The following is a 21,611-nucleotide window of genomic DNA, read 5'->3' as shown; positions in this document are numbered from 1 at the left end:
ACATTATCTATATAAAAGCAGTTCCTGTATGTACCGTAGAAGTATGAAAACACTGTCCTAGCTTGATAAGAAAAATGGTAAGAAATAGCTTCTTTTTGAAAACAGAAGGAATCTTTGCCTAAAAGCATAACCATGAACTCTTGACCTCTTATTGAAACCAAAGAAATTCCTCTTCTGAAATACATCATTAATGAATGGTATATATATTTTACATGAAGAGGACTTTGTGTTTCAATTTTTTTGGTGCATTACACCAAAATTCTAGAGCAGGAAAAAGTGGCTTCAGTGTTGCTTATGTCCAGATTCAAAGTACACCTAATATCATATTCTTGCATGTTCTCTGCCTTGGTTTGCTTTTGGGAAAGTATAAAAATTTTGAATTTTCATAAGCGGGCATAAAAAAAATAATGTGACATTTTCAGAAGGATGGTTTTGAATCTGAATTTTGAAATGCACAAAGGAAAAAAATCTAGACAGGGAAAATATGTATTTTAGCCTACAGAAAACTTCTGTTCCTTTTGAATGCACAAATGACCTGCTAGAAGGAGAAGTGTGGGTTCGGTAACGTGGAATCAGTGTGCTACATTAAGGACGTGTTGCTCACAATTTATTGTTCTTAATCCCAAAAGGAAACTGTAAGGGATATGTCATGCTTTTTTTGCAGTTATTTGTGATTAGTAATTAATATCCTCCAGCTCTGAAAGTATCTAGAGCTGCCAATGTACTCTATGAATTTACTCTGTTTCTGCAATTATAATATGCACTCTAGTATGGCCTCTACAACCCTGTTTGTGTGTGGAGTGCTCCTATAAATAACCCTGATATTCAGTGTTCATATAGAGCTATAGGACCTGTTCTTCATGTAAACTTACAAGCTGATAAAAGCACTGCCCTCAGATAAGCTCAATTGATTGACAACAGCAGGGATAATATCACATGGGCAAATTTGTGACAATAAACTCTAAAATACCACAGTGTTTGGAGAATGTGATTGGCAACCAATCATTTAAAACATTTAAAACATAATTTGACGTACTTATATCTCTCTTACAGATCACTTACTTTGAGATGTCTGAGTGTCTATAAACTTGGTTATCAAGGTGTCAGTAGTTTGTGTGTAAAGGCTAAGAGCATATCTCAGGGAGTGTAGGTCTGGGCTCTTTTCCAGGAAATTCTTTTTCAGCCCACTTCCTCCAGCATGGAAGTATTGCTAAAATGAAAAACAAATATAGTCATTCAGAGAGGCAAATTATCTGAGAGAGGCCTCACTTACAGACATACAATTTTAAGTAAAATTCTTACACAAACTTTTAGAAATAACACCTGGCACATGTAGCTAGATTTGATTATAGCAGTTGAGATAACTGTCATAATCTCTACTACAGAGCTTCTTTCCAAAGGTAAAAATTTAAGCCTTGTGGGAGAAAAATATACATACAATTATAATTTTGGTCTTCATGATCTCAAGTACTTATATGTCAAAACTGGATATATATATTTGCAGGGTTCTTTTAGGTTGTGGAGAGTGGAATTGGTTTTAATTCTTTATTAAAAAAAAAATTCTAAAATCAAGGCATGGTTTACAGCACAAGTAAAGAATATATATGCTTTCTGAGGGAAGGGGGAATTTTGTTAAAATTTTAAAAGAGAAGATCCTAGAATATGAAGTTCTGCATTAGCATTGCATTGTAATTGTGCCTGAAATTATGATTATGCTTTGGGAAATTATTAGAAGTTCCATGGAAGTTTCCATGGTGATTATCTGTTTTGATTCTAATTTTGACCTGCTTTACTGTGGATATGCAGAAAATGTGTGTGTCATCCTTGAGTGACCACATTAGGGTTTCCTGGACTGTGAAAGGAGAAGAGGATGGAAGAGAAAAGGAGCTTATTGGTTGGTACTGTCCTTGAAGACGGGGAGTAAATTTCATCCTTCAAAAGAGGATTTCCTTTGGGGCAGACCAGCTGTTTATGTACTCCTATGAATGATGCAGCAGTAAACCACGACACCATAGTGCTTCCTGCAAACCTAAGAGGGGGGCAGATCTTCACTCTGCAAGCAGTTGCACCACTGTAGAGACTACTGCCAGCTGGTCATCAAGGCCTGCTTACAAGACAGCCCCCCTCCTTTCCCTGTCCCACTTGCACTGATAATTTGAGTGCTCCATTCCTTCTTGCATTAAAAAAACCCCAACAAACTAAATTAGCATAAATACTTTAAACAAAAGATGACTCCTGATCTACTGGCACAGCTAGCTTTGGAACAAAATATATGTTTACCACTTTGATGTCATGCTGACTATGTAAACTATTGCAAGTATTATGTTATGTTTCCAATCCCAAAGCTGAGTTCAGAAAAATTAGGAAAGATTCTCTTCCCTTCTTCCTCCCAAAATGAAGAATTTTCCCTAAAAGTTTATACAAGACAGTGGTTGATGAACTAATGCACTTAAGCTACAAAGAAAAGATATATTACCTACACAAATTTAAAACCAGTGTTTTGTTCAAAGACTTTACAAAGCATTTTGCAATCTACATTACAGTTCTAGGTCTCAAGAGTGATGTATAAAGCTCCCATTAATGGCTGATTAGTAAAAGCAAACAATGTTTTTCAGGAAAACACTGTGACTACTTGATGATATGCAGTATTGATCCACTCAGTACAGGGAATGTTGGGAACTGTAAGTAGAATCTATTCTCCCTGAATTTTTGGAGTGTTGCCAAAGGAATATATGCAATATATATACATTTAAGTTCACATACATATATACTAAATGCTTTATCCTAAGCATATCTGTGACAAAGCAGACCTACAGTCCATACATGCCCATTGCATGTTAGTCTACACATTTCACCTTCCCATTCTCAAGATTTTTGCAGGAGAGGAAACACAAATGTACTTTTCATAACAAAGTCATTATTTACATTTCTGTGTTGATGGCTACTGATTGTTACAGGGAAAAAATATCTGCAGGAGCAAAACAAAGGATTTGAAATCATCAGGCTGAAACGTTTTATATTGTTTTAATCCTATGTAGACAGTTAGTGTCAAGTTAAGAGGTTCTGACTAAATCAGCTTTATCTTCTCATCATTGCATACTCACATGAAATCTGTATCTTTCCAAGTGAATTATTTCATGCTATATGCTCCAAAGAAATCTCTATTGTTTTAATTGTTTAAAAGTGTATTCATGATTTCACCAAGGATCTTAATCAATTTATAAGCAAGTGTTAAAATCTGTTAATATTTCCTGCTATTGTGACAATTACTGTGATTTTTTTTTTTAGTTGTGTCTCCCAATAAAATGTTATCATCTGCAGCAGCAGCTACAAAGAACTAAAAAGCTCCATGAAAGCTAACAGACGTTTAAAGAAACAAGGACACCTGGCCCTAATCTTACTGAGTTTTTACATGGTTTTTTGCTTTTGCCCAGAAATGGTAAATTTGGCATGCAAAACCACTAATATGAACATATCATTATTGTATGGAATCAAATACAGAAAAATAATGAGTAATCAGGGTTTTACAGATTCAGTTGGACACCTAATACCCTGTTCTTTAGAGATGTGAACCTTAAAATAGTTCACTTGCTACCCATGCTCCAGTCTGAAGGGTTTCAAGGTTGATAGGAGACAAGAGGCTTGAAAGTCATACTGACAAATGAAAAGTGCAGACACAAGTGCATAATGTCAAGTAGGTGGAAATCAATGCTACAGCCACTGCAGTCTCAGCCAAAACTTGACAAATGCCACACAAGTCATATTGGGTGGTAGTTTCACTTTGTAGCGTGCCTGTGGGTTTACAGTGCTTGCAAAGACAAAAATGGAAACCAGAACAATATTATCAATGAACATTATCTCTGGGCTGAGACAATGAGATAGCTGAGGCCAGAAAGCCAGTTGTCCTAGCAGCAAATTAAGCTAAAAAAAAAAAAAATTGCTAAAGTTCTTTTTACAACATACAAAGACTGATGATGCTATATATATGTAAGATGAAAGATTATTCCTTTGTTTTATGCTGTTCAAAGCATTAACAACATAATCATCTATTAAATTATAAGTTTCTCAGTGAATTAATTTTTGGTACTAAAAATTAGACTAATGAAAAATAAAAAAAAGACTGTGCAAGCACGGAGATATTCCTCCCCACAAATCCGTTCCTTACAATAATCAGTTACTTAATTTTTGAACAGATGCCATATGCCATTTTTACCATTCTTCTAATTGTATTTGGGCAGCCATTTTTTTTGCTTTTAAACAAACTGTATTTACCTAGCATTACCAAAAAATTGTCTATTTTGATTATTAAACTTACGAACTGCATTCCTAAATCAACATTGCAGTCTTTTTTCTTGAGTTAACTCACAAGGTTTGTCTTTGTTCACTTTCTAATTGTGTAAGACTGATTTGTGCACAATCAAGAGTATTTGCTTAGCATTTTGGAAAAAAAAAGGTTTTGCCATATCATGTACCAAGTACAGTAAGCAGGTTATAATGCCAGGTCATTGCCTTACAATTTAAAAATAGGTTTTTCAGAGAGCACTATTTTGCTCAGTTTATGAATGTAGCACACAGAGATAAGAATCTGAATTAATAGAGGATTTTCCCTATTTCTAACTTTTTCCCTCCAATTTTAGACTTTTGTTTAGTAAAATTATTAATATCTATCTATGATTCTTAAGAGTTTAAGCACTGGAAATTCAGGCAAGGTTACAGTTTACATTTTTGCCAACTTTTATTTATTTAGAACAAATGCTTTGAAAGGAAAATAATTAGAGTCACATACTAAACTGAGGACTCCACAGGGCTTAATTTGGGACCACACAGTACTTCAGCATTTTGTTCCATTTCTGTTTCCACAATATCAGTAATCCCCAAATATTATTTTTATTTCTGAAAGAAATGCCAATTCCACTGCAAATACAAAAGATGGCAGTTGGGAGCCCTCTCTGATACTTCTTTCTTGTCTTTTGAGACACTATTTTGTTGCACAAGACTTGATCATGAATATGTTCTCTTATTTATATCTTCTATTTTATACTTAAGTAGCTGCCTCCTTACCTTCCTGATGTGCTGTCCCTTCAGCAGCAGACATGAAAATATGCTGTTATTCTATAAACTGATTATTACAAGTTAATTACCCCAAGTGAAGATCCACACCAATGTGAAAAAGACTGATAAGTACGTTAAATAATATTCCTTAATGGTTTCTTTTGACTTCAGAAACCCAGTCTGTGAAGACTGTATGAAAGTCTCTAGTTTTTTATCAAAAAAAAAAACAAACAAGAAAAAAAGGACTTTGTTAATCTCTTTACTTTTACATTTAGGAGCATAATGCAATAACCATAAAATGAGTGGAAGTGAAAACAAAGTTTTCAGAATATTTCATCTGGTCTATGGCCTGATCTTTTCATCCTTCCAGAGAGGCCAAATCCTAGAGTTACTTTATCAATTATCAATAAATTGATTTGTATTTCTAGTAATGAGATTAGCACCAGGTAAGGTTGGATAGATTGTCTCTAATATGGCTCCTTTAAAAATCTAATGACTGCAATGCTAAGATTTTTCTGAAGTAGTTTTAGGCATTACAAACACCTGCATCAACAAGATGTTGGTAATGCATAAAAATGAATTTATTCAGAAGTGTTTTTAACAGGTGTGTGATGAATATGATTTTTTGTTTTCACTGAAAAGGGACCAATGTGTAGAATAATTAAATGGCATCTTTAAATTAAATCAAATTATTTAGGAGTGACAGTAATTTAGGTGGTGAATTCCAAACTGTAAAAAGCTGATACATTCAACTGGATGTTGAATTTAAAATAGTGCACAGTAATGCATTAAAAGCCTTGTTTTCTGGTGTGCTATAAAAAACGTGTCATACATGTTTGCAGGAAAGTGCAGCTAGGAATAACCACACTTTTCAGGCTCAGTGTCTCCTTTGTGGGAGAAAAAGAGGCTATGCTGCAACATAATAAGGATTTAGGCCAGCTGCTTCAGCTGCACTAACTCTAACCTGTAAAGGAACAGAAGAATCAGATAAGCTTTGGCCACCAATTCCTTTAACAGAATGTGTTCTGTCTGCAACTGGTAGAATAATTTTTCTAACTTTTCTGCAAGCAGACTATTAGACATTTGCTTTCGAGTCAATACAAGGAGTTTAGGATCAAATGGTTCTTGACATATTAAAGGGATCTTTATGATTCTAAGGGACCATTCTATATTAGAATCTGTTGTTTATGTCAATCATGTTCTTAGTCATTCCAGCACAGAACAGAAAAAGACATAAAGCTGTACCTTTATAGTAGCTAGTGCTACTTCCATTATTGCACACTGCCTCAGGGTCAGGCTTCTGGCTTCCTCTCTAATCACATGGTCCTGCAAAGCAAGTTAAGACTGCAGATGATTTTGAAAGAGAGACAGTATTGTGGCCTGTCTATTATTGGAAAAACAAATAAACAAACAAAACCGCCAAATGCCCCCCAAGCCCTTATGATTAATAGGGATTAATTCAGCTTCAGACTTCTTTTACAACAAATTATAACCTAGAGCAATCATGTTGTTTCTTGAAAACATAGATTGTAGGGAAAAAGAACCTATGTTTAATACTGAGCATCTGTGTAGCTTTATTTCTTTTCCTAGAATGTATTATTTCTCTGTTCTGGGGGGCAGGGAAAAGGTTAAATTTTAAGTTTAAATAATTATATTAGATACTGAAAGAATTCATTTTATTAATGAACCTGATAGTTTAACTAATGTTTGTTAATACCCCATGTTTTTTAAAAAAGGGTTTCCTATTAGAACATAAGTTAAATAGAGTCATAAAGTGACTATACACCTGTGAAATCTTTGTCTAAAATAAGCATCCTGTGATTTACTTGGGCAACATTTTAACTCCTCTAGCAAACTGAGCAATTATTTGTAGAAGCATGAATTACCACATTTCTGCCCAAATCTGAAATCCTAATGGCAAAATTGATTGGCAAACAACTGACATCAGTATCAAATGCCTAAGCTCCCCATCAAGTGTATTACGGACTTCAGTAATGTAGTGCTGATGACTTTATTCTAGAAGTACATGCTATGTTTCAATGCACACCATAAATAATACGCAGAAAAAAATTACTAGTATTCCCACCTTAGAGTTTTTTCAGAACTGGTTCTAGAAGGGGACACAAAGATCTCATAATTTTTTTTTTTTTGGTGATGTTTAATGCTTATAAGGCTTAGCTGTGCAATATGGGAATGACATCTTCTTGTCCCATATATTGATCACTTTACCATATAAGCATACAGTCTTTTCTTCTTAATTTGGTTTTGATGAGACTGTAAAATCATTACTCACCTATGAATAGTTACTGCCATATTCAATCTTATTATAGTAAATAATCACAAGAATGAGACATGAGGCTTGGCCTCACAGTCACTAATATTTCATCTATTTTTTTTCATTAGAGCAAGCCATTCATAGCTTCATTTGGCTCCATTACCTTGAGTTTTGACAGTTGTCCAAGATCTTTGGCTGCACTGAATATCATCTGGGGCCCCTGTAATCACATTGAAAATTCAGGAAACAGACTCACTACAGTGTGTTTGCTTTTTATGTCAACACGATCTTATTTTCTGCTAGGACATTAGCCAAAGTCACTGTTTTGCAAAGCGAGATGAAAATTTCAATTACACATGAGATATTTTCATTCAGTTGATAAGGCCAAGTAGTTGAATGCCTGCAGCATGATTCCCTCTAGTATCCTATACTTGATACAAATATTGCGTATTCTGTTGATAGTGGTTTCCTGTGCTCCTGTGTATCTCATTTTGTATTTAATATTTTCAGGCTAAGGCTGGGATTGTTCTTATACAGTGTGTCAATGAGATATTTGTCCATAACCATAGCTCTCAGGTGCTGTGCTAATATAAATAATAATCATAATGTGAAGCGAGCAGTCCTGAGGAACCTGAAAAAGCTTAACTGTCTACAGTTGAGTAACACACAGCATAACAGCGTACTGTTAAGCCAAAGCCAAAGCTTTTTTAAGAAAAGATACCAAAGTGTTATGAAGTTAAACCAATATTTTACAATAGACAAATCCTGGCATGATACCAAAGGCCAATGCCTACATGTTTGTCTGGGACAAACAGAATCCTACTATAAGTCTATGCTCACATTTTTTATCATAATTACTCCAAGAAATGTAATTCCTAGTGCAGTTACTTGGCAGTTCAGCAAGCCATAGTTCTGAATGTCTGGATTTCAGGAGAAAAAAAAAAAAAGTCAGTCCAACTTACATAGCACAATACAGAACAATTTTTCATTAGTCTTTCTGTTCCAAAAGGTTTCAGTTTCCAGAAATAATTTTGCTTCTGTATGGTTCAATTGCAAAACATGTAATATAGAACTGCAGCTTAAATTTTCATTATTTATTAGTAGTGAGAATGGTAAGATAAATATGAAAATTAAAAAAATAAACCCTGCTTCCAAATGTCTGTGCCTCTCACCCTCAGAGAGAAAGTAATATTGATGGCTACAAAAGGGAAACATCTCTCTTACAGTACCCTACTTTTAATTGATTTTGTTTAATTGTGTGTTCAAAAGTAATTAGAAGTAGCAAAATAAATGCAACTAGCTATACACCTTTCACCATGCCTGCCAACTAGGACACCTTATGTAGAGGCTACCACTTGTAAAAACCAACAGCTGGTGACGTGTAGCATACACATGTGATGCTGCAAGCACTCTGAAAGCCTAATCCAGTAATCTATGTACCTATTTTTCACATTCCTTATTCATTACAGACTATATATTTAAGATATTGTATCTTCTACTATACAAATGTTGAGCTAAATTTGGAAAAAAATGTGCTGCAGACAATTTCTAGTCAGAGGCTCATGTTTCTTAAGTGTGTGTGGAGAAGTAAGGGTTGTTTCAGTTTTACGAAGAATGGGGGCAAAGCACTTGGGGAAATCCAAGCTGTCACCATTTAAAATGATCTTAAAGAGTCTTGAATGATAGGCACAGTCTCTACCTTTGATTAGTAACTGGCTGATAAACAGAAGCCTTCTTACCTTTGGCCACTAACTAATCTAATGTCCATCCAGAAGACTCTTCATTCTGGGTGGGGGGAGGAGGGCTCCGTGTCTCTGCTTCTTCACCACCCTTTCTGTGGTCTGCCTGAAATGCGGAAGTTCTGCATTCCAGATATACACCCATAGCTTAATGAAGTATCAACTTGCTAAATTAATGACTGGAATAAGCTTTTTTGAAATGGGCTAGAACATCAGTGTCACAGCTTATTGCTTGGTGTGATTTCTGAGCATCAGTAAGGACAGCAGAGGTGCTTGCAGATTCAGGCAGATGAACTGAAATCTGTGTTCAGTTGGTGGTCAAAGGTTATTTTCACTATGGTTGAAAGACTAAGATCTTTTTATTATTTTTTAAATCAAGGTCTACATTCAAACTCTTGGGGGGAAATATTTCAACAAATGTTTTACTATTCTAACTAACTGAAACATATTGTGCTATTGTCCAAGTGGGCTTACTAAGTCTTTGATAGGTAGTTCTGTATTCTTGGCAACCAATTTAGAAAAGTAACAGAAACCCCCCTTAACTCTGAACCATGCTGTTCTATGATTCGGAGTGTAACAACTGATCCTGCATAAAGCTAATAAATGCTCCTAACGCCTGATGGGAAATGCAGTTACCCAATTTAAATGCTGCCTATGTATTTGCAGATAAAATTTGCACCAAAATGTTTGAAAAGCAAATTAAAAATCTCAGAAATATAAATTTGACAGTCACTCATTGAAAGAGAGGCTGTTTCTAATTATGCATAGTAAACAAGAGGATTATAGTAAATATGAACAAATTCAGTGAATGGAGTCCTGGCTATGATCTTGTGATTAGCTCTAGTCTAGAATTTTTAATAGCTCAGGTAGCTCATGACTACCTTAAAACCATTCGTACATGTTCTATTAGATTTCCTCTTGCCTCTCCAGCAATATTCTTTCATGTATCTTCAACATATTATAATATGAGTTAATGGTATGTCTTTAACATATGGATACTGACCAATAGATTTTTAGCAGTTTAACTGATATCACAGGAGGTATACAGTAAAGTTGCCCAAAGGCACACTATGGCAATGTCATGATTAGCTTGTCGTAAAGATGGTTAATTTATTCTAGACATGATTGAAAATGAGAAGAATGAACAGTTATGTTACCCCAGCCCCTCAAAAAAGCAAAAAGCAATTAAAAAAAGGCACTCCAAGCCAGGCCCTTTTTCTTTCATCCTTAGACAGAATCAGATTTTACCGGTGCCCTCAGCTCTGTCACCACTCAGGGTTCATGTCAGGCCATCACCCACCCTGGTCTTGCGTGTAGCAGCACTACTTTCTGTATTAACTCATAGTTTCTTTCCCTCTTCTTTTCAGGCTGTAAATGCAGTCCTGCCCAAAGAGGACCTCCCATCAAGTCTGCTATTAAAATACCCCAAAACTTTAGAGCTAAACTTGGCTTAAGCTTTCTGATGTTAAGTGCTGCCTCAAGATGAGGAATGGCACAGCAGGCAGGAATGGAGAATGGGATGGAGCATTCCCGGCTTTCTGGGAGCTGCAGAAATGGAAGCGATTGAATCCCTGGTGCAACTGGGAAGGGCAAGGAACACTCTTGGTGTTACTGAATTACTGTCACTGATTCAGCTTCTTTTATACTGCATTCATAAAAACTGCTCTGAGTTGGGGCAGGCAATATACCAAAGAGCAAGGTCTTCCTCACTGGCTACAGAAGAGCAACCTAGCTACGCTACTTTGAAACACTAGACAGCAACACACTGCATACGGTCAATATATTATTCCTTCTGGTCAAGGTACAGAAAAGGATAGTATCAGACCCCTTGGCAAACACCTGATTAAGCACATTATTACAATCCTTTATAACATGTGTGAACTACTGCTGGGACACTTACGGTTTGGTCCGTCAGTGGTGGAAGCACGATTTGTTTTTCTATTTTGTTCAAGACTAACTTCCATAGCTCTTTTAAAACCCGTTTCAGAACTGTCTTCTCACAGATTTTTGCAGAGACACTTAAGCTGGAATAAAACAAAACACAAACCAGTCTCCAAAACTAGCATTAAGACTTCAGAGGTGCTGTATCACTATATGCTCAGATTAATGGCCATTATGGGTTAGCTTTTCTCTGCTGATAGGGCTTTCTCAATGGCTTAGTTATTTTGCAATATTATCAGTAAATATTTTTGGTAAAAAAACCAGACTTGCAGATTATAAAATCATGTAAATCTCCACTATCTAATTTATTGCTTAATACATTACTGACATAATATTTATCAAAAATGCAAAATGATGATGAGTTATAAATTTTGATGGATGATACAATTTAGCACTCCCAAGCCCCTAAATTAAGGTTTTGGTATGTTTTGGTAACTTGTGGTAAAGTTTTGCACAACTTTTTTTTTAACTTTTGGTAAAGTTTCGTTTATGTCTTAAAAGTAAAAAAAAAAAGTCTCCCTTGTTGTCTTGTATTTCTACTGTGATGTAGAACTAGGTGTTGATAGTTAATGCAAATTCAGGGCTACCATTTGCATTTATTTCTATATACTGGCATATCTGTGCAATCACACTATATTACTAACAGTAAAATTAAATTTTTTGGAGAATCTATACACTTGGATTTTTTTTTTCTTTATTTAAGAGTATATTCATAAACCATCTTGCATGTATCGTCATGAATAAGCAGCATCACAAATAAAGTGCTGCAGTTTTCAGGCACAGGAAAAAATATTTCAAAATAATATCACACAAATGTATATGTGGGGAATTTTACAGAGTTATGTCTAATCTATTAATGTAAAAAAAGATTATTGTAAACTCATTATACATATCACATCATAAATATGCCAATTCGTATTTCTAGCATCCCTTACTACTCTTAGTAAGCACATAAATAAAAGCATAATTAAGAAATAGCTAAAACCCAAACCATATTAATATGACATGTTTATAATCCTGTTATAAATACGTATTTGTAAGAAAGGTGATATTCCCTAGCAGTGGGGTTTTTTGTTTGTTTTTTTCAATTTCACATTTTTATTTTCTGTGCATGGGTTTAGGATCTGCTAAAATTCCATTTAACATTCCTGTGGTGAGGAATATTTTCTATTCTGACAGTAATTTAAAACCCATTTTTGTTTCCATTATGTCATTATTCAATTAAATCTCAAAGAAGCTATGAAGGCGGCTTTGAGAAATGGAAATTTGGAATCGAACCTGATGATAGGCAAAAGTCAGCTTACCCATTTTTTTTAAACAATGAGCTTAGGATAGCACTTGTAAGTGTATAAACACTTTTGGCTTTTATTCAAGACTTGGGATAGGAGTAAATGCCTTAACTCAAAGATAATTCAAATTTAAAACCATCCTGCTTGAAAGCAACACATACCCCTCTTGTAACTGAACACATAGGACTAGGTAGATTGCTAAAAATAAAGGGCTGACATACAGATAAAGCAACTAAAATTTTTTTCCAGGCTAGGAATCCAGGCACTGCACTCAACAGTGTTGCAAAAATAGTCAGATCTTATCAAGTACACTAAATAAGCACTTGCCCATTGCCAGCTGTCATTGAAATTCATGTAATCACCAAAGCCTTCAAAAATGAAGCCTGGAAAAATTAAACCCCCAAAGAAAAACCAAAAGCTCCTTCAATTCCTGTCCCCACCATTTATGCCAATGACTTTTAGACTTTGGCTATGCATATGTACAGTTGGGAGCTGTGATTCTAGTCGTGTTTCTCAGATAGCAAGCCCATCAGTCCCGTTTTTAGATGCAATAAGAATGTGAAGTAATGGCCTGGAGAAAGAAAAGACAGTTATAAATCAATTCTTTAAATGAGCCTTTGACTTGGGTCTTACTAGTCCCAACATCAGAAGCACAGAGAAGTATCCTGCACCCCCAGTCACTAACTTCAGAATAGTGTCTTACTGATCATAGATGCACAGCATTTTGTCAAAAGCATAAAAACAAACATTCACGGGGATCCATGACTCTGAAGAAGTTTCATTTGGGACTGCAGGCCGCCACCAGTAACACCAGCTAATCATACAGTGAAGCGTGGAGTAATATGATTTGTACAACTTTACAATGCAGAAGACAAAGAAAGGCTCCTCGGGAATCCCCAGAGTATGTTCTGTTTCATGGGGAAAGAATCTGGGGGGGTAGGTCAGGGCTGAAAACGTTTGTCCAGGGGTAAGAAAGAGGGCAGAGCTGGGAGGAAACAGACCCCAGGGGATGCTGGGAAAACTGAACCTATTCTGCTGCCTCTTAAACTCTCCAGACAGGGGCTTTGCAAGACAGGCATAGCAGGCATCCTGCAAACAATGCCTGCTTTATTTGCAGAGCCCTTTGTTTGATGCAAAGGGCTCTGCATCAAACATAATGGCTTCTGGAAGCCACAGTCTTCCAGAGTCTGCCCTCTGCCCGGCTCAGTCCCTTCCTCGTATCTTCTCAACACAGCTCCAGCCTTAACCCCAGTCCTGCCCAGTCACTTCCTCCTGGTTATGCTTCTTGTTCTGCTTCAAGCAAGATTCTCCCTCAGCACACCTTTTCCACCTTCACTTTGAAAATGTCTGGCTAGGAGAAATGCATAAGGAATCAAAAGGTGAAGGGTATGTAACTCATGTATGTGTAACTGGAGACCTGAAGCGTGGGATCAGTGTCACGCTGCTTGTTCTCACAGTCACTTCCAGTAAAAGGCCACTGGTGTTTCACAAGTACCAGTAATGACATGACCAAGGACAGTGAGGTGCTACACATGTTCTTTCAGAACAGCTGATCCTGTCACTGCTGAATGATGGTAAGACAAGATACCCTTACTTTCAGGGCCCAGAGTGAGTTTTCAGGACTATTTCAAAATTTAGCTTTTTACCAACTGAAAAAAAATCAAGCTGCTCTGTAAATCTTCAAATGGTGACTGGGTTTTTGGGGACACAGAAGTGCATATTAAATAAGCAGGGGGACACTGAGTCCTAGCCTAGCACAAATGCCAGACAATTTCAGTATAGGGAATTTACTTTTGTTCAGTACAATCTTCTTTATACCACAGCTCGTGGAGGAGAGACCGTACACGAGCTCCTTTGTAATGGCTCAAAACATGACAAGAAATAGAAGGCAAATATGTAGCTTACGTAGAAATTGCTTAGTATAAGTAAACAGGTTAAGCATAGTATTCTGCACACGTGTGAATACTACAAATATTAAAAATACTACAGAGTGTTTCTAGGTATTAATGATGCTTCAGGGTAAAACCAAGTCTGCCCGACTATAGCATCCAGTTCCTAATCTGCCGCACAAACCAGTCTGCCACACTTACGTTTTGTCCAGGAAATCCATGAGAGGCCGAAGCACAATCTCGGCATCAATGGCCGCACTGTTCTTATTGGCTGCTGCATTCCCATTTCCTCTCATTTGATTCAGTTCATTGCTCATTTGTCTTACACAATCTTCAATAATAAATTGGAAACTACAGGATGGGAAGGAAAAAAAAAGAGAATGAAAGAATTATGGGATAGAAAACAACATTTATCATTTTGCATCAGATTCTTCAACAAGATTTAAATCTTTTCTGCAATGATGGAAAGGTTCACAAACGCAAGATACTGCAGGTGTGACAGATGGAAAATACCACTTCCTAAGGATTATAGCTCATATAAGTAATTAATGTACTGTTTTAATTTTTTTCCCCCTTCTTTCCGTTCTGTCATTATGCTTTTCATGCCCTTGTAGGGGTGCCAAGTAATTATTTTCTGAAAGCAATAGATGTATCAGAATCTGTAGTTTAGGGTACGATTGACTACCAGCTAGCAACAACTTCTCAAGATTTTATTTTTGGTGTGAAAGGACAACAGGAACAGGTGACTATCAGTTATTTTTCTCTTGATGGTTAATATGAAACAAGCTTTGATATTCTTCTTGAGGACGAATAGAAAACTTCTACTCATTTTGCCCTGTTTGGCTCAACTTTTTCCCAGGTTTCACACAGAGTCAGTGCCATCAGAAGCTTTGCTTACTTCCTTGCAACTAGGCAGAGCTAAAACATTTGGACTGTTTAAAATATCCTTTCACAAACATCCCCACTAAGAAGTAGTCAGACTCTTCCTCCTGGAAGGAATCTTTTCCACTTCAAGGTGAGTGTGAACAAATTCTTGCTCCTTAAGTTGTGTTTGTCCAGCTTTTCTGAAAACTGTTCTGTTTCCTAACCGATCTGGTTGGGCAAAGTGTCTGACAGTCTTGTAGTGTCACTGATGTGATACAGTCTTCAGTCAATATATTTAAGCACTGCAGAACAGCACTGAATCAGAGTCAACAGTTCAGAGGCAGAATAAGGCTCTGCACACTTGGTTATTTGGTTTATGAATTGATTTATGAGGAATTGAACTCGTTTAGGATTAGTTTATGAACAGAAATGCAAAACAGAGGCCATAAATACACCAGGCCTATTAATATGAAAGGATAAATGGCAAAGATTAACTTAAGGAAAGTGAAAGAGAATTTACTATGAGATAAAAGAAACATTATAATTAGGCAGTCAGCTTTTGCAGCTACATGGCTAATCATAGAGAGAGAATGCAACTCTGCATGTGAAAACACTGGAAAAACTGGAAATGTTTCCAAGAATACTTGGATGTGTACTTACCTACATACTTCAGAGCCCTAGATAAAATCAACATGAAGCTGCTATTGAAGCTGCTCATGTAAATCCTTGGGACCAGTCCCTCCAATAAAAGCCAAAATAATACATTGGCTTTTCTTGACGTTAGCCATCTTTCTAACATTGTTAACTTCACAAACCCCAGCAATAAACTGACCCATGAGGAATGTTCTAGCTATCTGGAGCATACCCTAGATTGAGCTGTTCCTGGGTTTTCTTTTGCAGAAACCTAGTTGGCTTATTCAGAAAGAAGCCCTGGAAAGAAATAATATTCATGAACTGTCAATGACCAGAGAACCAGGGCCTGGGAGCCAAAATAAAGCAAGACAATATGACAAACTAAGAACACTCAGAAAGAGTGAACACTGTCCACCCAGATGGTTAGGGGTGGATTAAATAAGAAACTACAGACTTTGCCTAATGAATACCACTACAGCACTAATCTCTCTTTCTTAGATTCCTTTCTAATTTGAAGCAAAAATAACTTGCAGCTTCTTATAGCACAGGCACTGCTGGCACAGCACCATACTCATTCAAGACTGCAGTGTGCACTCTGATTAATGAAAGATTTTGAGAGTAAGGCTCAGTAGACAATTTTTGCAGAGCCACAGGCAAGCAAATGACCCAAGAAGGCCACTCCCAGTGACCATTTGAAGCAGGCTAAACATAGGCAGACGTCCCTGGTTGAAGCAGGCCACTTGGAGAAAGCTGTCAGTCTCAGAAGTAACATAAACATGGTCAGAGAGAAAAGTTTAACACAGCATCAGGCAAGAACAAACCAGCAATTTTTGTTTTCCAAAAAGCAGAACAAAAGTCATCAGCATCACCTCTGTAACACGTTCATGCCCACAGACCATTTTCACTTTTCTTTACAGTAAGGTTACTGCTATATGTTTCAGAATCTAAACACATACACGCACACAAATGCACACCACTTCATCAGGGCAGAAGCAAGCTGTACCTCAGGACATCCAACCAACCACCCAGACTTAATCAACGAGGTAGATTTTTGAACAGGAATATTTCTGTAAGGTTTGCAGTAAAATAGGTTTGTTACCTTGTAGCATATGTTACGCTGAGTTCATCCAAGACATTGCTAAGTTTCACCTGAAGTTCTTTTAGAACAACACTAGCTTCAGGATCCAACTGCAAAGAGATAAGTAATGTTATATTTTACTTATACATTATGTTTTTGGGTTTTCCATTACAATCAATGAATTAGGAATTATATGCAATGAGACACTGCACTAAGGAAAACCAAATGTGGAAACACCTGTTACAACACAGGATTGCTTTAGTAGGCCTAAAAATCCAATTACCATTTAAAGGAAAATATTTGATCATAATAGTGAATAATTATATTGTTAGAAATCAAAACTGTGCCATTAAACAACAGCTTTCTATGGGATGGTGCAAATTGTGTTGGCGGTCACAAGAACAGAATTACCATTATCAGACAAATGGTATTCACACGGCATACCAAGAGAAGGATGCATGAGAATGCAGTGTTTGTGCTAATAATACTGCAGATGTTTTCATCTTTTAATTTTTTTGTTTTAATTTTAATTACTCTTTTATTAATTATTTTATTTCATCTTTTAATTTCACCACCATGGGTGATTTTTTTTGTGATTTGCATGGAAGATGTTTCCATATTCCCATTAATGCAGTGTAAAAGTAGAACAGCCAGCACTGGAAAAGATGGCTTGAAGACTATCCATGCTGCTTCTACTGATATAGTATGAGGGAAGGGAATCTATTGAATTTCAGTACTTCTGTTTCTAAAAGCCATTAAGACATACATAATTCAAGCACAGTGCAACACATTCTGATGCACAGGGAGAACAGCTCCTGTACCTCTGATAGAGGTTTTCTAAACATAGGAGAAAAGAATGTGGGGGAGAAACATAGTTTTACATTTACAGGGATGGGGATCCATGCACAGATACTTAATCAAGAAGGTACTCTTGATATTGATCAGCAGCTTGTTTATTTGCTATGCATTCTTTTCCAAATTAAAAAAAAAAATTGACTTTTTGTCTCCTTGAGCTTTTAGCTTTTAGGAAAAATAGTTACATTCCATTGTGGGATATGATTTATGATCATCAGGATCAACAGCTGAATGTGAATTAATAGCTGATGTTCCAGGTCTTTCAGCTATCTGCATCACAATGTTAGGGAATGACTTTCAATGATAATCCTCAAGTTCTGGGCTCTGTTCTGCAGTAAGGTGAGATACAGATCTTCTGACAATTTCAAAGGAAGTTGTGCGTTTAGAATACATAATCGGGTCTGTCTCTATTTGCATTTTCCCATCTTTCAAGTGCATGAGTAGTGTTTAGTGCTTATTCTTTATCTGATGCTTCAGAGTACTATGGTGCAGCAGGTCAGCTCTTTTAATCACACTTTAGAGACAAGGGGAAGCTGTGTCACAGCACATTGGATAACTTACATGAGACTACACAGGAATTCTAAGGCAAAGTAAAGAAAAAACAAACTCTGAAACACCCTCAAAGATCTACTGTGTTCTAATCTTAGACCATGCTTTCTCTCCTTAGAAGTTATGTGTGGCTTAAAAGCATAGAAAATCCAAGATTTTCATTACAGTTTTTGACAAAAATCTGAAATAGGTGACAAGGTGAATCGCCATACATCCCTTAGAAGATATTCAGTGATGTGTAGCACTCTTCTAATCTGAGAAGCTCATATTTTAACACTGTGACTACTTACTGATTTAGTTTTTAATTACTTTGCATTGAGAGAAGTTCTGTTGCTTCTCCACTTCATGTCTTAGTAGTTTCCCTGGCAGATACACTCTGACAGTTCATACACTTAAAGTGGTGGTTTTCCTTCATATGAAAAGCAGGGATAAAAAAGCTAATTTTACTGAAATGTCTATATTAGTTAACAAAGATAGAGCTTACTAACAAAGGCAAAGATTTTTCCAGGAAATGCATTTCACATACTGCCTCCCTTGGTGGGATACATACAGACCACAAATTTAAGACCACTAGAATATTAATGTTTAACAAATACTGAACACACAAGCATTCACACCAAACATGGTACGCATCAGAGAAAGCACAAAAATACCAGGCAGGCAGAAGACTCAAAATTTCTTACCAGATCATGCACAAGCTAGAGAATCATCTTGTTACTGGGACTAGAAAGGCCAGCGTAGTTACTTTCTATCAGAGGTTGTTGTGATAACCAGAAAACACAATATATTTCCTAAATTAACCTGGAATTGGACTTAGTTTGGCCAAAATTGGACTAAATACTAATATCACATTGTGGACATATCACACATTATAGAAAGGTGCATGCAAGTGCTAGATGTTTTAGAGGGCTTTGTGCTCACAAATTGCATGAACCAGTTTGTGTGTGCACAGCTGGAGGCATCTGGCAGGACACCCAGCCTTGTGTATACACATGCTCATGCTTATTAATGCAGTGTCATAGGGAGGAGTGGAGTATAAAGAGGTATGCGGGCTGACCATCCAGGTGCTACGCACCTAGTGATGTGATGACTAAGAATATGTTAGCAAGATTTTTAAATGCTATTGTTATTTTGGTTTAACTACTGGAAAATATGGTAATTTGAGTGTCTCACCGGGACTAAAATGTGCACTTTTCATTTATTTTATCATGTGCCCTCTATGTGCTAGTGAGTTCCCAGGGCAAATCTGAGGGGCATCAGCCCTTGACTGGCATCATCCAAATATACCACAGCCATGACCAGCTTTTTCTTCTGATATGGTACAGCTAAAATGGGACCTATTATGAATGGTTCTATACTATGAAGTTCTGGGGGGACTTCACAACTGGTAAAGATCATTTTAGGATGGCCTTGTGCAGTGAAGATAAGGTAAGTCAGCTTTTGGTACCCCTGCACATCACACACACTAACTATTGTGGATTATCTTCTGTATATCTTATATTTTATGCATAAATTAATCCACTGATTTTTTAATATGAAAAATCTGTTCAGCTTTGATGCCTTACTTAAAAAACTAAATAATTTGGAAAAAAAAAATTCAGTGGAAGTAGGAAGAGCTGCTGTCTCCCTCTTAAATATTCTAAAAGCCTGTAGTTCACAACGTGACTACACTGCACAAAAACATCACAGTTTTGTAACAACAAGCTCAAAAAGGAATTTTGTTTGTGCTTTAGAAGGATCTATATTTCAGCAATGGTTTGAACAACTGCTGCTAACACATTTTATACCAGGTTTGCTTATTCTCAGGAAAGTATTTGTGTGGGAAATGCACTATAGTACTGTGCAAATGGTTTGGCTTAATGAAGTGCACAAGCTGCAAGACTTATGCAGGCTGGCATCACAACACTCACTGCTTGAGACAGTAACACATTGCTCTCAAAACCACTGTGTAAAGGAGGTAAGTTTCTCTGATGCAAAGCAGTGATGTAGAGATTAATTCATTTATCTAAGGCTTTCCAGTGACCAAGAGAAGAAGTCCTCAGCATTCTTGACTTGGCTGAGATTACTTACTAGCAAGGGAATAATGATAAAAACAACCATCTCTGTTTCATGAGCCAATCTGTTTCTGGATAGTGCAGAGTTATTATGGGAAGGGAAGTGTATAACAACTCAGGTAAATGCAATCTGTAATTCTTCATACTAGTTGCTAGTAGTAGCAGTTTAACTAAATAGATACAAGCATGCTCAGCTGCAGAAATCTCAGACACCCAGATGTGCTTAAATGATGTGCTATAGGGCTAACCTAGCCCTAATGTTACCCCACTTTGAAATCAAGCTTTTCAAAGGAAAGGATGAAAGTGAGGCAAAAAGCAATGCTGATCAGCATCTGAGAAGATGTCATATAGGGATATACCGATATGAAAATGAAGTATCTACAGTATTGGGGACTTTTCTTTTTTGCCTCAAGTCTCCTCTGCTCCATAGAGTTTGATGAAGAAGGAGAAAAAACATGTGTGAACAATTTTTCAGGAAAATAAAAGAAAAAAAGCCCTAACTGAGCAGATTATTGTTGGGGGAAAAACAAAAGATGAGTGACATTAATGTGCTATATCTAATTTAGGAATCGAAAGAGAGAAAAGACTGTTTATCCCTTAGCTTCTTGGGTTCCATTTACGGTTCACAGCATGTGTGGGCTAGTCTTAAAATATATTGGTAGGTTGCTCAGGTGTCAAAATCTGGATTTTTTTAAAGAGCAAACTTATTTCAGTGGTGGAAATGTTATTAACCTGCTAACATGTAAATAATATTTTTCTACCAATTCTTAATTTGCTTGGTTTTCTTAGCTTCATAAATATCTCTGTTATTTTACCATCTTCTTAAATAAGAGTGAATTTTTACCCACAATAGAACATACTCATAAATTTGTTGGCACACTTCATAAGATCTTTTATTTAAGGATTATTAAATAGATAATTAGAAGTTTGACTTTGTCTGAATGCTAAACAAGAGCAGAGAATACTTTTGCTGAACAGCTGAAAAAATAAGAAATAAAAAATATTTGAACATCATTGTTTCAAAATGCTGCCTGTCTAAAGCTGTAAAATTTTTTATACATACAAGTCTTGGAAAAGAGTTAAAGATCTGATGAATTTGGCTGCTTTCAACAGAATGTGTTAGATTGAGCTATTCCATGCTGTAATTTAATGTGTGCTAGTACGAACATAATCTTGTTAACTGCAAATTTGGCAGTGTTTCTACAGGAAACTACAGAGATGCAAATTACTTTTGCATGAGTTAAAGGGAACCTCTTCAGTCAGAATTCTATTTATCTCCAATTTCACAGGTCTAATTGCTTATAGTTTCCTAATGGGACCACCTGGTTACTTCTGTTCAGAACATAGTTTTACATATTGCATGTACATCTAGAGAAGATACAGGTATTTATCA

The 21,611-nt window shown here is 36.4% G+C and overlaps 1 protein-coding gene across 1 annotated transcript in view; it reads right to left on the bottom strand.

Moving 5' to 3' along the window:
* The window catches only part of UNC13C (unc-13 homolog C), a 187,269-nt gene that overhangs the window by 14,284 nt on the left and 151,374 nt on the right, over window positions 1-21,611 (bottom strand). Inside the window, exons 23-28 of the mRNA XM_072871143.1 lie at window positions 16,782-16,870; window positions 14,387-14,536; window positions 10,967-11,090; window positions 7,491-7,547; window positions 6,298-6,378; window positions 1,063-1,210 (exon numbers count right to left, since the gene is read on the bottom strand). Coding sequence (XP_072727244.1) covers window positions 1,063-1,210; window positions 6,298-6,378; window positions 7,491-7,547; window positions 10,967-11,090; window positions 14,387-14,536; window positions 16,782-16,870 — 649 coding nt within the window. The remainder of the gene's footprint in view (window positions 1-1,062; window positions 1,211-6,297; window positions 6,379-7,490; window positions 7,548-10,966; window positions 11,091-14,386; window positions 14,537-16,781; window positions 16,871-21,611) is intronic.

Source organism: Ciconia boyciana, chromosome 8, assembly GCF_034638445.1.
Source record: "Ciconia boyciana chromosome 8, ASM3463844v1, whole genome shotgun sequence".
Taxonomy (NCBI): domain Eukaryota; kingdom Metazoa; phylum Chordata; class Aves; order Ciconiiformes; family Ciconiidae; genus Ciconia; species Ciconia boyciana.
Note: the sequence above shows the minus strand (reverse complement) of the source record. Positions and strands in the feature narration are given on the sequence as shown.